The sequence below is a fragment of the Lepidochelys olivacea genome, assembly GCF_965140295.1.
Source record: "Lepidochelys olivacea isolate rLepOli2 genome assembly, chromosome: 4".
In the NCBI taxonomy this organism is placed as follows: Eukaryota; Metazoa; Chordata; order Testudines; family Cheloniidae; genus Lepidochelys; species Lepidochelys olivacea.
In genome coordinates this window covers 99,335,463-99,352,596 of record NC_140414.1, presented here as the reverse complement: position 1 = coordinate 99,352,596, position 17,134 = coordinate 99,335,463, and the positions used below count along the sequence as shown (strand labels likewise).

The 17,134-nt window shown below is 40.8% G+C and overlaps 1 protein-coding gene across 1 annotated transcript in view; it reads right to left on the bottom strand.

Annotated features, from left to right (window-relative positions):
- Window positions 1–17,134, bottom strand: part of CORIN (corin, serine peptidase) — a 320,230-nt gene that overhangs the window by 48,577 nt on the left and 254,519 nt on the right. Inside the window, exons 12-14 of the mRNA XM_084626359.1 lie at window positions 15,268–15,413; window positions 10,600–10,707; window positions 4,222–4,335 (exon numbers count right to left, since the gene is read on the bottom strand). Coding sequence (XP_084482485.1) covers window positions 4,222–4,335; window positions 10,600–10,707; window positions 15,268–15,413 — 368 coding nt within the window. The remainder of the gene's footprint in view (window positions 1–4,221; window positions 4,336–10,599; window positions 10,708–15,267; window positions 15,414–17,134) is intronic.

The window sequence follows — 17,134 nt, the reverse complement described above, 5'->3', positions numbered from 1 at the left end:
TTAGCTGAGCAGACTCCATGCTTGCCGTGGTATGGCGTCTGCACAGGTAACTCAAGAAAAAAGGCGCAAAACGATTGTCTGCCCTTGCTTTCACGGAGGGAGGGAGAGAAGGGGGGCCTGACGATATGTACCCAGAACCACCCGCGACAATGTTTTAGCCCCATCAGGCACTGGGATTTCTACCCAGAATTCAAATGGGTTGCGGTGCTGCGGGAACTGTGGAGTAGCTACCCACAGTGCAACGCTCCGGAAGTCGACGGTTGCCTCAGTACTGTGGACACACTCCGCCGACTACATGCACCTAGAGCATTTGTGTGGGGACACACACAATCGACTGTATAAAAACGCTTTCTACAAAACCGACTGCTATAAATTCAACCTAATTTCATAGTGAAGACAAGGCCTAAGATACCTAAAATTCAGAAGTACTGTCATCGTCATTTCAGAGGTGGGAAACTGAAGCATGGAGTGGCTTGCTCAAGGTCACATAGATAGCTTGTGGCAGAGCCAGGACCTGAACTCAATACTCCTGCATCCCAGTCCAGTATCCACAAGATCATTTTGATGTCAGTTTGTGCTCATGTACAGTCCCCATAGGATTTTACAGCTACCCGATGCCATCGCAAAATCCCCAGGAAGGGCAGTCATGCAACATTACCAGCCCCACTTTATCAGGCTTTCCCACTGGGGCACCAGTGCAGGCTGACACAAAGAAGTACAATTAGCACCATCATGCAGTAGCTTTAGTGACTCTGGCCCTTAGCTCTCATTAATTTTTTTATATGTCTTATTAGTTTATAGAGTGTATTACTGTACAGGTCAGGCATTTATTTACAACACTAAAAGACCCATCTTATCACACATCAAACAATCCACAATGAAAACCATAAAACAATGTAAACTGATACTGTCTGCTGAGACATACTGTGACATTAACAGCCATGTGTCTTCAGGGCAGGAACAAAGGATGTAACCCCAGAAAAACAAGAACACACACACGCACGCACATGCATGTACAAAATCAAGAAAAAGCTAAACCAAACAACCACGCCTCACATCATGCCCTGAAGCTCCCTAACTCTGGCTCTGGAAGGCCTCCAAGGGGAACGAATTCCAGAGGTAGAGAGCCCTCAGCTGAGAAGGGGGAGAAAATTCCAGAGGTAGAGGACCCCCAGCTGAGAAGGGGGAGCAAATTCCAGAGGTAGAGAGCCCTCAGCTGAGAAGCTCTACTGCCATTCCTGAATAATTCATCCCCAGGACTGACAGCAAGAGTAGAGAGGAAGGATGGTGCAATGGTTAGTGTGCTAGCCTGGGACTCAGGAGACCCAGATTCAGTTTCTTGAGGTCACAGACTTCTTATGTGACCTTTGGCAAGTCACTTAGTCTCTCTGTTCCTCAGTTCCTGTCTGTAAAATGAGGATAATAGTACCTCCGTATCTCACAGGGGCATTTTGAGGAAAAGTACATTAAAGATTGTGAGACATCATTCTACAGTTATGGAAACCATATAAGTAGCATAAGTACAGTATCCCAGCTGACCTGAAAAGCTGCAGTTTATTGTGTAAATGTAAGTTGCTCTCAGTTATTCACATCTCAAAACATTCAGAGCTTTAGAGACATCTTGACTTGTGTAATCTGTGCATTAGCTTATGGGTTACGCTGAGTTCAAAACTAGCTTATATGCATTAAAACAAGATATAAGAGAGAAATGCAAGAAGACTACAGGCCTAAACCTGTAAAATAGTAACTTAAGCAGTTAACATAAGGATATGGACTTTGGCAAAAGTAAATTGTTTAGCTTACCATACGTTAGCAGTGACGCTAGGTCATAAAATGGCATAAAACATAATTTTGCAATAAATAATTTTGCTGAAATTTTGCAGAATGTTGATGAGAAACTGCAAAAAGTCAGTTGATGCCAGTATGGAGTATTTTGTGACAGGCACATCAGCAGATGCTTAATCACAGAATTGTTATAGTAACCAATTGACATATACACTAATGAGTTTGATATAATTAATATACTAGTCCATAAATTAGAACAAGGAAACCCCAACATTATTAAGGTAAAACAGTTAGTTATGAGCAAAGGACGCTGAACACTCTTAGGAATATTCATGACAGTCATCAAACTTACAATAGGTCTGACCATGAAGTAGGCTGACAAAACCTCAATCCAGCAATCATTATTAAGGCTGCGAGTCTGTCACGGAGGCCACGAAAGTCTCGGATTCCATGACTTTTCATGACCTCTGTGATTTCTGCAGCAGCTGCACCTATGGCACCCCCGGACTCCCCCCACAGAGCACCCACAGCCCCCCACCCAAGGTTTAGTCAGGGCGGGCATTTTTAGTAAAAGTCCCGGACAGGTCCCGGGCCCATGAATTTTTCTTTATGGCCCGTGACCTGTCCATGACTTTTACTAAAAATATCAGTGACTAAAACGTAGCCTTAATCATTATGCAAGTCAGAGAGAAGACAGCTGGTGGTCCACAGGGGTCCTGTCTCAGTAATTCTAGGTCTCCAGAAGAATAGTTGTGAGTATGTGTATGAGATGATACTGGATGTCAAATTAGTACGAATAATGCAATAATGTCATCTGCACTGGAACATTTGTGTGTTAACTAACTTTAGTAATACAAATCTTAAAAGAGCAAAAGATCTTTTCCAACCGTGCGTGTCAGGGTTCCCAAATGAACAATAATCCTCATAATACTGGATCTGATCTTTGGACAAGAGCCTATCAAACATCAGTGTGTTAAGTTGTTAATTGGGAATTCTTAAGTAATCAATATAATTAATCCACCATCAATAAATCAGACAATACTTGCACCTGAAAGCATGCAGGAAGCCAAAAAGAGATTTGAGTACTGATTCTATGTGCTCTTCTAGACAAGAGCAGCTGCATTCTGTATGGCAAAACTGCATTTACCCTACACAGATACTGCAAATACTGCATTTACCCTACACAGATGGTGCAGACACTGCCTCTCTAAGCATCTGCCCCTTCCAACAAGCATCAGAGCTGGTCAGGAATTATACATCAACATGTTTTTTCAACTGAAAATGTGTTTTCCACAATCAGGATGAAAACAAATGCTGAAATATCTGAATTTCCTGGGGGACAGACATTCAGATTTTCAATCAGCTCTAACAGATACCATTCCTCTCTTTGGCAGATCAGATGGCAGAAGATGAGACCACAGAACTCGGTTTGATTAAAAGCAGATGAAACAGAGAATCGTCTATACATTAAATTGCAGCCAAAAGCATTTCCCAACCTCCACTTCTGACTTCACATACACACTGAAAATATAAGCAACAAGATGGAAGCTCGTACAGCAGCTGCCACTCAGTAGCTCCTCCTCCTCCTCCTCTTCCCATCCCACTGATAAACTGTGTACTGTGAAAAGGAACTCGCGTCTGTTTCTAGCTATCAGCCGAAGGAAGGAGGAACTTCTTAGTGGTTGCAGGTATAGAACCATAACCCAGGCCTCAGTGGGGATCGTTGGGGTATCCCTACACTCTTGTTGGCACTGCATGGGATACACTTGTATTCCTCTTCTGGCTCTGTCAGTCTGTTTCTTCACTTCCGCAGTATGCATCCAATGAAGTGAGATGTAGCTCACGAAAGCTTATGCTCAAATAAATTGGTTAGTCTCTAAGGTGCCACAAGTACTCCTTTTCTTTTTGCGAATACAGACTAACACGGCTGTTACTCTGAAACTTGTATTCCGCTGGCACTCATTGCCACCTTGGATATGGTGAGAAGGAAGAGACAATGGAAACATGGGAAGAAAGGAGCAAAGGGAGCAGGGGGAGGAACAAAAGCCAAAAAGTCCCGGGATTTGGTAAGACAAGTGGGAGTAAAGAAGATCCAAGCAGCCATAGGTTATACGAAAGGGAGTCAAGGAGCCTAGAGGAAGAGACAGGAGCCAAGGAGCTACAAATAAAAAATAGCAGCCAAGTGGACACAAACAGAAAGAGACTAGGCAAGGAGAGACAGGACGAGGTGGAGATATGGAGCCACAGCAGTGAGAAGTGGAACCAAGGAGAGAGGTTATAGGATGGAGAGGGAGAACTTGGAGCAACAAGGCGAATGATAGGGAGCTAAGGGGAGGGGTGGGTCCATTATGCCTTTAGGGGACTGCTTCTACAGTTTGTCCAGTGCCCCCAAAATTCTAGATTCAGTCCTGACCGTCACCCTGGTTAAGCACTTACAGCAGTTCTTTTCATCCACCTTGTCAGGACAATCCGGAAAGCCGTCACAGATCATGGCATGCTGGATACACAGCTTGTTCGATGGACATTCCCAAAGTCCCCTTTCTCTACAACCTGGACACAGAGAACAAGAGCTTTGAGATATTCCATTTTAACATTTATTTGCAATTAGAGCTGTGTGAATGGCTGATTTTCCAGTTAGCTTGTAGTTCTGAGAAACAAGGGAAAAAACTGGTTCAGGTCAAATTGAAACAAATTTTTCAAAATTTTAGGTGAATTAGAAAGTTGGAAAAAAATGGTTTCAGGTGAAACTAAACATTTTGTTCCACCTGAAACTTGAATTGTCATTGGGTCAAAAAGAGAAAGCAAGTGAGACTGACTCTGTAACCCAGTGGTTAGGGCACTCAGCTGGGATGGGGAACCCTTGGGTTCCGGTTCATGCTCCAATGACTCTTCAAGAATTTTATACAAAGTAGAAAAGACTCAACAGGATAAACTGAGAAAGAGAAAAGGAGTACTTGGGGCACCTTAGAGACTAACCAATTTATTTGAGCATAAGTTTCCATGAGCTACAGCTCACTTCATCGGATGCATCCGATGAAGTGAGCTGTAGCTCACGAAAGATTATGCTCAAATAAATTGGTTAGTCTCTAAGGTGCCACAAGTACTCCTTTTCTTTTTGCGAATACAGACTAACACGGCTGTTACTCTGAAATCTGAGAGAGAGAGAGTTACTCCAAAATACCATTTAGCTGGGTAGTATGGGCACTCCCAGGAGACCAGGGTTCAAGTCCCCGCTCCAGAGTAGTAATTCAAATTTGGGTCTCCCAGATGAGTGCTGTAACCACTGAGCTAAAAGCTATAAGGAGACCACCTCCTCCTCCTGTTCTGTGAATGGTGCCTGAATCTCCTTCTGCATCTAGACCCCAAAAGTCTAAATGTTCCATTTTGATGTCAAAACAAATCACTTTGACATTTCCAAACATTTTTCTTTTTTCACATTTACCAAAAACACCTGCTGAAATCTACACGAATTCATGAAGTTTTGAATGTTGCCGCAGATCTACTTACAATAACAGATCTCAAAAAGGTGTTTTTTTCCTTAATGTTTCTGAAAAATTCAAGGTATGTTCAATTTTCAATGTATATTTTAAAAAGTATCAAAAATAATTACTGATGAGGGAATAGAAGCAATATTGTCAAAATAAACACTTATTCAAATGAACATGAAATATACAATATTCCATTGTTCTTTCTGACCAATTACACTTACCTTATCCTTTGCTTACACTATATCCATCAAGTTAGGTCCTAACTCAGGAAAACATCCCTACCAAACTATTTCTGATATACATTACTAAGGATATGTGAATAGTTCTCATCCTGGATGCGGCACAATTTAATTTAAAAGTAAAGGGGCTATGTTCAAAATATCAACATTTAGCATACTCGTCTTTCAAAAATGGAAATACTGTGAATTTGTTTCTTTTAGTAATCTCCATTAAATACCATGGAATATTTTTTCTTGCAATATTGATGTAAAAAGAGGCAGAGAACAGACTGAGAGGTGGAGAGGAGCTAGCCATATTGGGCATAAGTACAATGTTTCCTTGTTTGCAGTAATCTAATATTTTACCACTGCATCGAGTGGTTACACAGATTCACCCTTGCCAACTATATGCATCTACCTGAAAATTCATTATTATGCAGCTAACACAGCCATTGTCTCCTCCAAGTGACATTAATCAGTTGCACTGGCTTCATAAAAAAATCAAGATGAACTCTTGTAAAACTGGGTCAGAGTTTTTTGATAGTAGGTTCCTAGTTTGTCAAATGGAGGAAATTAAGAATGGCATAATGTAGGTTCATAAAACATCTAGCTTTCCAATTTTACCTTTACAGTTTTCTGTAAATAATTATTAAAGCATCTCATTGTAACATCAGAGTTTGGAAACAGTTCACTTTGACGAAGAAATGTCCTCATGCATCACTGACACAACAGTAACACAGGAGGACATAATAATACATGATAAATAGAATTCTCTTGATTTTACTCTACTAATATTTATTTGAAATAGATGGAGTTCGGGCTGCCTTGTTTAATCCATTCTATAGATGATCACATTGGCTTTTATACTTAAAACTTAATCCAAGGTCAGATTCAGGTGACTGGCCCATGTGATCAAAACAAAAAATAAACAAACCTCTGTTCTGTGAGTTCACTACGGTACAAGTGGCTTGGACAGTATAGTACTATTAAACTTTTCCTGGGGCTGGAGCTCATGTAGTGCACTAGTTCAGCAAAGGATAGCAGTTACTAAGTTAGCAAAAGGAAATGTAGCTTACACAGGGTCTATTTCCAAGGTGAACACGTTTATGACTGTGAGTGCGAGAAAAGTCAGCTCACATGACTATAGAAATAATTTGTTTGGGTTCCTCCATCAGTAATTGTAATGTAGTATACTGAATGCACATAGTACTCCACTTCATTTACATCTTATTTAATAAGCCACATTAGAACTGTTATGAGTTGTACACAGAGGAATAATTGGCCTTCCTGAGAGGTCATGCATTACTGGGCGAGAATAAGCAATACTACGATGAACCAGTTTCAGGAATGAGAACTTGCAGCTGTATCTTGTCCAGTCTCCAGGCAGCCTATGAGCACAGGTGAGCAACAGCAGGTCCACCTGATAGGCCACTTGCCTGACTGGCTGAGGAAGTCCGCAAGTCTACTTTTAAGTCCCACAGCAACAAATGATCACTGGCTCCTCAATGCACGCATCCACATCTGCTATCTTTTCTGTGCCTGCCCTGCTCCTAGTCTCACTCCAGCCTTGCTCCTGCCTTGTTTCCAGCCTTGCTCCTGTCCTGGCCAGTCCATTCCAGCCCCACTAGACCTGACCACCCATGTTCCAGTTCATGACAACAAGAATGAGGCATTATTAATTTATTTTCATTTTCTCATATTTAAACACCTTGGTGCTGACAGTTATCAATTGTTGAAATGATTCCAGATGGGCCAAGGAGGCAATGGTGAGAGCCAGGTTATCATGCTCTGCGTTTTGCTCAGTTTAGGTTACAGATTCTATCCCAAAAATCAGAGCTAACATTTGGGTTGAAGGTGCCAATATCTCAGAAGTCGATTTTGTGAGATTCCTGCATGCCCTTCCTCTGGTTGAATTCTCTTCTAAGTTACAGAAGTCCAGGTTAGGACACATGTGTGTGAGTTACACTTCCCTGTACCAGAGGAGGGATAGCTTATGCATCCCTGTCCCATGCAGGGCTTTTGTATCTCAGGAATATGTTCAAGGTCAAATTCAGAGTCTTTGTCTTCATTTTAAAGGCACTTAATGGTCTAGGTGCAGGAGACCTAAAAGATTGCCTGAAACTCCAGGATTGGGCCTATGGTTGGTATGTGGCTACTCAATGCACACACCCACATCGGTGATCTCTCCTGTCCCTGCCCTGCTCCTCGGGACAATAGAGTTATCCACTGCAAGGATAAAGCTCATCTGTGCAGTGATTAGAGCTTTCTTGGGTGCCAGTGCAAGGCTGCGAAATGAACTCTCACAGGTTCTAATAACCATCTCAAATATCACCACTTTCCATTCCAAATACAAGGTGCAGCTCTTTGACCATGCCTTCCTAATAAATACATATAGCATAGCTGCCATACATTGAATGCTAATTTTCCCACTGAGGGGGAAAAGGGAGGTGAATGTTAGTCACATTGCTTAATGTACTTTTGGAAGGCACTCAGACAGTATGATGGTGAGGGGAGATCTAAGAACCTGAATAGAACAGAATAGGTGACTTTAGCCTAAGAATCTAAGGGCAAGTCTGGACAAACAGTTAGTGCATGACAAGCTGGGCCGTAAACCAACCGTGCACTAGAGTGCTGTGTGGTAACTGTGTGGGACCCTGCTGCTGCACAATAAAAATTCCGTAGAGCACTTTGATCTACTCCACTTTGAAATGGGAGTAAGTCAATGCACACTAAGGAACTTTTAGTGCAGTGTAGCAGAGTCCACATGGACAGCTAGTATACAACCCACTAGTGCTTTGTAAGTTTACACCCCAACTTCTCATGCACTTACTGTTAGACAGGACCAAAGTTATGCATCAGTCTGACTAACCATTTACCACCAACTAAATATTTGTTCATTGTTGCCCTTGATTACTTTTAAAATGTTTACAAAGTTTTACTGTCAAGTGTCCTATGACTCCTGAGGACACTACATAAATGCATTAACATTGTTTATCTTTGAATGGAACAGAGGCACCCGTTAGAACAGAAGTTCAGTGTGTATATTTCAATGACTCCAGCCATGGACATACAAACTATTTTTGCAGCAGAAGATTGTGAGTTCTATTCTGCATGCCAAATGTGCCGTTTTTGATGAGCATCTGTAGAATAAGGATTTTGTTATAACATGAATTTCTTAATGTTTTATGGAAAACATGTCTGTATTTATACAATTCCCATGTCAAATCCTGTTTTTGATGGGAGAAGGGGATTCACGCACTATCTCACCTTTGTTCTCCTTAAAGTTATGTGTTAACTCATTGTTACCGGTACATTCATTGTGCAATTCTTATTACTCAAGTCCTTAAAATTAAATGCCAGGACTTTTTGACCCCAGCTAAAATACTACAGTGAGAACTAGAGCTGCAGCAAACTGTAGAAGACAAAATGCTGATTTTGAAGGTTACGCTCCTTCACATTCACAATACTCCTGTTTACCACCTTTCTGCTATCTACTTGCTATCCCCAGTGGAGTAATGAAACTCTCAGAGCTAGAGCAAAAGCTGACAGAGCTGGCTCCTAAGACAACCAAGCAACCCATCCAACCACAGAGGGCATGTCAGAGCAAGGAAGGGCACAAAGGGAGAGGGCACAGCTGGCACTGAGCACAGCTCTGTTCTGCCAATTTTAAATTTGCAGATGGACTCTTACGCGCAGCCTAAGGGCTGCTCTAACTTACACTTGAGCCAGGGCAGCTTGAGAATGAGGGAACTGTAAATGGCCCCCTTCATCCTGTGATGTGCAGATTTTGTCACAGGACATCAATGGACATAGTCAGTCTGGTTGTCCTAACACAGTATCCGCTACTATGCCTACTGTTTATGGCATCTAAAATATACATTCTTTAAATACAGCTTGGTGAACTAATGGTACAAAAATCAGTGTGTTCTTTTCTTAAAAAACTAAATCCAATATATTCTGAGCTAGCCATTTACACAGGGAAAGTTCAATGATCTCTGAGTTTGTCCTACACACAAAGAATATGAATGAGCTAGGGACAGCAACTTCTAGAGCTCTAAAAGCACTGGCTGTTCTTCAGTAACAACATTACCCGTGGTCAATGAAATGTCACTCTGACAGCTGTAATTTTCTAGCAGATGCAGCCTTCCATATTTATAGAAGCTGATAAGAATTCCGTTGATTGCTAGCGACATTTTGTCTAGACTAAAAAGAGAGAGATCTACTTAAGAAATTTGTTTTATGTATCAAAGCAATATTTCAGACCTTAAAGTCAAGGAGTATAAAATGAGTCTAAAAGATAGTTCGCTATTAGTGTTCTTGGGAGTTAAAAGCAAGTGTCAATGACAATAATTTTGAAGGAAGGGCAACCAAAACAATTGTTAATTAACTAGAATTGTTTTCCAGGGGACTTGCTCATTGTTGCTCAGCCAAAGCACTTTCTCTACATTTAAGCGGTAAGAGTGGCTTTTCACCATGAAAGAACTTTGGAATGAAACTGAAAATAAAGTTTGTAGTTACATGTGATATTCTTGAGCCTACTGCTGGAGGCTCACAGCTGAAAACTGACATCATTCCTGACGCTTCCAGTGTTGGAGCCCATTGCAGTAAGGGAAACTAGACTACAATAAGGTCTCCAGCCTGTGTTCAACACATCATAAAAAGAATGTTGACATGTAAACATTTAAAATTGTAATTGAATATTCAGGGCCTGATTGTCAGCATTCATTCCTTTTTTATCCCAGTATAACTCCATCAGTATCAAGAGAGCAATACAATGGGGAATTGAGCCTGCACAACTAAAGATTTCCTCCTAAATGATAAACTAATATTCAAACAGTCCGAAAGTTGGCTTACCAGGGCTCCCACACTTTCAGTGTCACAAATGATGTTGATATTCAGCAAGCAGGATGTGGCCTGCACTAATTTGACAACCAATCATTAAAAATTCAATATTCAAATACATTTCACAGCTTTTTCTTGAGGAAAAGGGGCTTATCTTTTGAACTTTCAGACTGTGGGCTGAACAAAATGATGGAGAGCAACTGTTATGTACTCTGATACTCCAGCAGCTCTCCATTCAATCAACTGCACTCATTTCGTTTATTTACCACAGTTGTCCTCGTCACTATCGTCTTCACAGTCAGCCTGGCCATCACATCTTCTGGAGGCCAAGACACACCTCCCAGAACGGCACTTGAAGTGACTGGGTGAGCACTCTGTCAATGTCAGAAAACATAACACTTTCAGCAAACTGGAAAGCATTAATTATCACATAGTACTCTTTATTTATTACGATTATTAATCATTGTGACTGAGTAAAAAGGGTAGAAGACAGGAACACGAACTCTATGAGATACTAAGTTGGAACTATGCAGAAACGGAAACTATCCTTGACAAATATACGGAGGATGGAGTGGGTCTGAGTACCCATCACTACTTTCCCACATACTGCCACTCTCAAGTTTCAAAGCCTCACAACATTATTGGCAGATATTGTTTAGGTTGAGGGCACCACTTTTCTAGTTATATTGTCCACTGATGTTGTGTTGAACAGATAGAGGTAAACCATTCAGTGTGTTGATTTTATAACAGATAACAATATTTAGCAATTACATGGCCTTTTTTAAAAATTCAGAGTCCTTAATAAGTATTCACCAATTAATCCTCACATCACAATGGCCAGAAAGGATTTTCAGAAGTGCCTTAGGGGAAAAAAGTCCCATTGAAAGTCAATGTTGACTTTTGCTCCTAAGTCACTTAGGGCTAGATTCACAAAAGGATTTAGGTGCCTAACTGCCACTTTAGGTACCTAAGTCCAACATTAGGTGCAACTGAGATCCTTAAAACCTCTGCTCAGCTGCTGCCTAACCCTGGAGCCACCTAAAGTCCCTAGGCAGCTAAGTTTCCGTCATTTAACTCCCAAGGCACCTAGGTTTCCACCAGTGAATATGCACACAATTGCCTCAGTCTAGGCAGCTGGGCTCCTATCTCTTGCCTAAGCCCCAGTGGGATCCTCAAACAAGGGCTTCCTCTGCCTATCTTTCTGTGAACCCAATCCAGTAGAACTTCTCAGAGCACTCTTATACACATACAAAGCCTGGAAAGCCAGTGGCCTGCGTTATACCCTTTAGTCCATTGGTTAAGGTACTTGCCAGGATGTGACTAGTTACATTCCCTCCTCTGCCTCATGGGATTTGAATTTGGGTTTCCTACCTCTCTGGTGAGTGCTGTTACCACTGGACCATGGGATATTTTGGTGTAGGGCTCTCTCAGGGCCTTTTGTTGAAGTTGTTCCATTGTTTGTAAATAAATATACATTGGGTCAGAGAGACTGAGAATAACTCTGTAGAGAATGACAGGTTTCAGAGTAGCAGCCGTGTTAGTCTGTATTTGCAAAAAGAAAAAGGAGTACTTGTGGCACCTTAGAGACTAACCAATTTATTTGAGCATAAGCTTTCGTGAGCTACAGCTCACTTCATCGGATGCATTCAGTGGAAGATGCATTTGATGAAGTGAACTGTAGCTCACGAAAGCTTATGCTCAAATAAATTTGTTAATGTCTAAGGTGCCACAAGTACTCCTTTTCTTTCTGTAGAGAATGTGTGAGAATCCCAAGCAGAGATAAGTGCCTCTTTCCAGCCCAGATATAGATGCCTAACATCTCAAGAGGGGAGGGATTTAAGCCATACCACTGTCCTCAGCATTTTCCTTTGGCTAGATTATGCAGCTACCCGATCAGCATGCCAGGTTTTGTGGATTGCATTCTTAGGTATCTAACTCTCCCATTAGGTGTTTTTGAAAATCCACGCATTTATCCCCATTTTACAGCTGGGGAACTTTGACTCCTCCCAACTCCCTATCAATGACATCCAATCCCTCTATTTTCTACTTCCTTTTCCTACAAGTTCTCTAGGGTATTTAATACAATACAATTTCTTATGTACTTTTTATATCTAATTTTTAAGGTGCTATATGAGAAAAAGTTACAAATAAAATTCACGACCTTAAAAAAATAGCAATGTTTTCCACTTTCTTTTAAACAAAAAGAATTGTGTTTACGTGGGGATAAAGTCTGCTATGAATAAATTCATTTGAGTTCACTGGGCACGCCATCTAGGAGCAGTTTATTCTTGGATTCATCACATAATGTAAGGTTTTGGGGGGGCTTAAATGATTCAATACTGTAATGTTTTTGACAGCTATAGTTTAAGTGGGCAAATCACCTATATTTTGTAATCATTGATAGGGCTCTGTGTCTGTCATGGAGATTGTAGAAGTCATGGATTGCGTGACCTCTGTGACTTCCGCAGCAGCCAGTGTGGCTGACCCCAGCGATGCCCAAGCAGCTGGCTCAGGGGCTACCTGCTCAGGTGGCCCTGGGGACAGCCACACCAGCCGCTGCTGGAGCAGCTCTGCAGCCAGCCGCTCATGCAGCCCTGCAGCCTGCTGTAACAGTTGTTGCTGGCCCTGGACAGTGGTCCCCGGGGTGGCCGGAGAAGTGGCCCCTTGGGGTGTCCTTCCCCTGCAGCCGTGTCCACCCCACAGCGGCGCCACTCTGCAGTGGCCTCCCCAAGATTTAGTCAGGGGTATTTATAGTATAAGTCATGGACAGGTCACAGGCTGTGAATTTTTGTTTACTGCCCGTGACCTGTCCATGACTAATTACTAAAAATACCCAAAAGTCTAACTTCTTTTGCTGTAATGTCCTTCCGAAATATTTATTATAGTATTTTAAACTTTCCAAGAGGCTTGTTTTTCTAACTAACACTGGCAGCTGGTGCAAATCTTTCATTAGACAAATGAGAAATACTAGCAATGAGTCAGCCTAAGGATAACTTTGATAACATTGCTTTACTAAGCAATTAGGCTACTTATAAAGGCGTAACTAACAGTATAAATTTCTCTTTTGATTTGTTCTACAAAGGTGTCTAATTCATACTGTCAGTGACAAGATAATAAATGGACAGCCAGGTAGTCAGCACAGTAGCCACATTCTATTTTACTAATTTAACTGAGATGTTCCTGAAAGGGACTTTAAAGGAGATGCTGAATAAAATGTGTGCACCCAATTTAACTCTATAAACATCTCACAACTGTTTTTAAAAATTCATTTAAAAATGTATCCAATTACATCCTACCACCCAAAACCAAAGTTTTTACTCCACACAGAGGAGGGATGGAAGTTAATTTATACACTGCAGATTAACACCGCATTATTTTTCCTACAACTTGGGATTTTCACTAGGATCCCTTGCACCAGAAGTTTGATTTTATTTCCCCTATATAGTACCTTCTATTAATGGGTGATTATTTTCCCCCACCAGATTGCTGCAGGGCATAGCTTAAGGCTGAATTTACTCCTATGTCTTCTAACTTCTCAGAATAACTATTTTATTATTATTACATGATTTATGCATATCTTTCATGGTGATTTGGGCACATAGACATTGGTGCAGAGTGTGGAGCACAGGAAGTAATATGTTTCACTCACAGTCTTCTGAGTGGACCAGGACAGTCATATTCTGCACTAACCAGGCCAATCCAGGTAGGGCATGTTGCATTAGCCTAGCCTAGAGATAACAAAGGTGCATACAAATGGAGTTTGGTCGGCACTGTGAAGGTATAACAAAACGGTGGATTTGCTCACTAATGCAATCTCAGAATCCAGGAAGCAACAAAGGCTTTTGTAAGGTCTCCCAATTGTGAACCAATGTGGTGATCTGCAGGTAAACACCTTGGATGCAGCTATACCCTTTGCTGAACCCTGGAATACTTCCCTATACAAGTCAGCATCATATCTTTCTTATCTAGTTGGATTGTAAAACAACTGGCTTTCATCTGTGATCCAATCTCAATCAGACACCAGGAGAATGTGGAGACATCTACATCTTAGTCAAATGAAAGGGAGATTAAAGAGTTGAGGTTCATAAGCATATTGCTGATACTCTAGCTCATGTCACCTCACTATCACAGCAATGAGTAAAGACTCTGATAAAAAATGAAAGGCGGGATAGAGTTGCCCCACTCCACAGCTGAGGCCCTTTAGTTAGGAGGAGCAACTGTACAACACCAGCCTCCCTCTCTTTATAGGGAATAAGCAGAATCATTTAAAGGCAATTCCATTCATGTGTTCTAGACCCCTGATTTGCATCAACAGTATTTGGTGAGCAATAGTATGGATGGGTTCAAGAAATCTGAGGTTGTTAGATGTTGAAGTTGGTCTGATACTCCTTTCAGACCTTCCCCCAAAAGGGGAAAGAGAGCAGACAGTAGTTAGCAAGGACACTAACATCTGTAGAATTGGTTTCTTAAGCAAAGACTGGATCACAGCTTGTTTGTTTAGCATTGCCAAGATCTTGGCTCTCCCTTAGATAAATAGTAATGCTTCACAGCAGCAGGTTGGCAGGTCTGAAGGTAACTGGGCTCATGTGCAAATACAGGCAAGTGGGAGGTGTTTTGTTTACCCACATGTGAGATGTGTGGATAATAAGAATGAGGGTAATTTTGTCCTTCCCTAGAATGAAAGCTCTTCAATTTCTTAACAAAACTTTCTCCTAGATGTAAATAGATAATATGTAGTTGGAAGAAACAGGAATTCTCTCAAATCTGATTTTGAATCATTTGTACAGTATATTAGCCATACTGAGAGTTTAATTCACCTACTTTGCATAATATAATTTAAAGAGGGTGTATTAAAGTATGAAATGGGATCACTAACTTACAGCAAGCTACAAATTTATATTCAATATCCAGTTATAAATATTCTAACTAGTAACCTTCCACATCCTCATCAGGTGTTAGGCAGGTTCGGTTGTCTGAGTTTTCTTCTGGGAACTGAGTGCAGTCTGTGTCTTCTGGCCACTGCAGGCCCACAATTCCAAGCACAGATTCACAGCGTTCTTTGGAATGCTCACACAGCACCCTGGAGGGATGAATTGGAGAGGGTGAGTAAAGACATAGGGTGGAAAAACATGTCATGACGAGTTACCAACTATTGCTGGAAACTAGCACTCCTAGTTGAGGATTTGAAGATGGAAGAAAAAAATAAGCGGTTAATCTTCCTTATATGAAAGAAAGCTTTTTTTTACATGTTTTACATGTTTAACTTTCCTTAGACTAAAGAAAAATATATTAAAATGTTTCATCACTGCTGAAATTTTTGTTAAGAAAATTATGGTAAGCAAACTATTGCCTGAGTCATAACATAAAAGTCACAATAGCAATTGTAAAGTTTCTTACAAACAACCTTTGCTCAGATGGAAATGACAGAGGAGACATTCTTAAAGCAAAAGATACTAAACTCCATTCTATGCAGAGAGATCAGGGAAAGATATTATTCTAGAAGAAATTTTTAAATGAATCAGTATAACAATACTAATGTTTCACAGCTACACTAAAACCGGCCTCCTGAAGGATGCATTCACAAAAAGCATACAAACTGCACCAATGAAATACTGTCTCTTATGATGTGGAGGGCAGCAGCCATACCACACTGCAAAACAACTAGCAGGGAAAAGAAAATTTTGGCCAGGGACACTGGATCATATGCCTTATCTAACAAAGAAGTGCCATAAGAACTTTTAATGTTCATAGAAAACAGGCAGGTGCTAGATTTTTAAGGGCTCTTCTCAGAGACCCACTCACAGGGTGTAGTACACTATCTACTGCACAGATGGTTACAGGGCTGAGTGAATCCTGCATGTATTTGAACCTGTGATTCCAGGCAGCCTAGGGATTTAAAACCTGGAAAACAAAAGAGCAGAAGACTTCAGTGAATTTTGTAAAATTAAGATGGTTTGAGACCATGTGACCTAGTTTTGAGGGTGTGGTCACTTTAACCATCAACATTTGTATCAGGCCTATAGAGGCAAAAAAATTGTGTTGATTTTGAATATTTATTTTCCATCACAGAAACACAGGAACTGCCATAGAAGATCAGATCAATAGTCCATCTAGACTAGTATCCTGTCTCTCAGAATGGCCAGTACCAAATACTTCAATTGCATGGAAAGAAAACCCATAATTGGAAATTTTGTAATAACTTGTCTATGGGCGAAGCTTCCTCCTAACCACAGGTAATTATTGATTGGCTTATGTCCTGTATCAGGGGCTGATATGCCTATAATTTTTTATTCTATCCAAGTAACTGCAGATGATATTCTTATATTCATGGAATGGTCCAGTCCTTTTTTGAATCTTACAAAGGTCTTTGTTCCGATTATATCTTTTTTCAGTGAGTTCCACCGGTTAATTGTGTATTGTGTAAAAAAGCGTTTTGTTTTATCAGTTGTAAATGTTGCCTTCCAACTTCAGTGAATGTACCCGTAGTACTTATATTATGAGAAAGGTTTTGAACAGGAGGGTCCAATTTATCTTCTCAGTATTTTGTGTGCTTCTGTCACGTCACCTTTAATTTGCCTCTTCTCAATACTAAGCAGCGCTGATCTTTTTAATTTTGGCTCATATATGGAAGTCATTCCATACTACTAATCATTTTCATGGTCTTTCTCTGGACCTCTTCTCCTGCTGTCACTTTGCAAAAGGAGTGACCTAAACTTAACATGCTGTTTAAACCAAGGTCATATATACTGTACCAACAATGCATACAATGACATCATAATATTTTCAGTATTATTCTAAAAT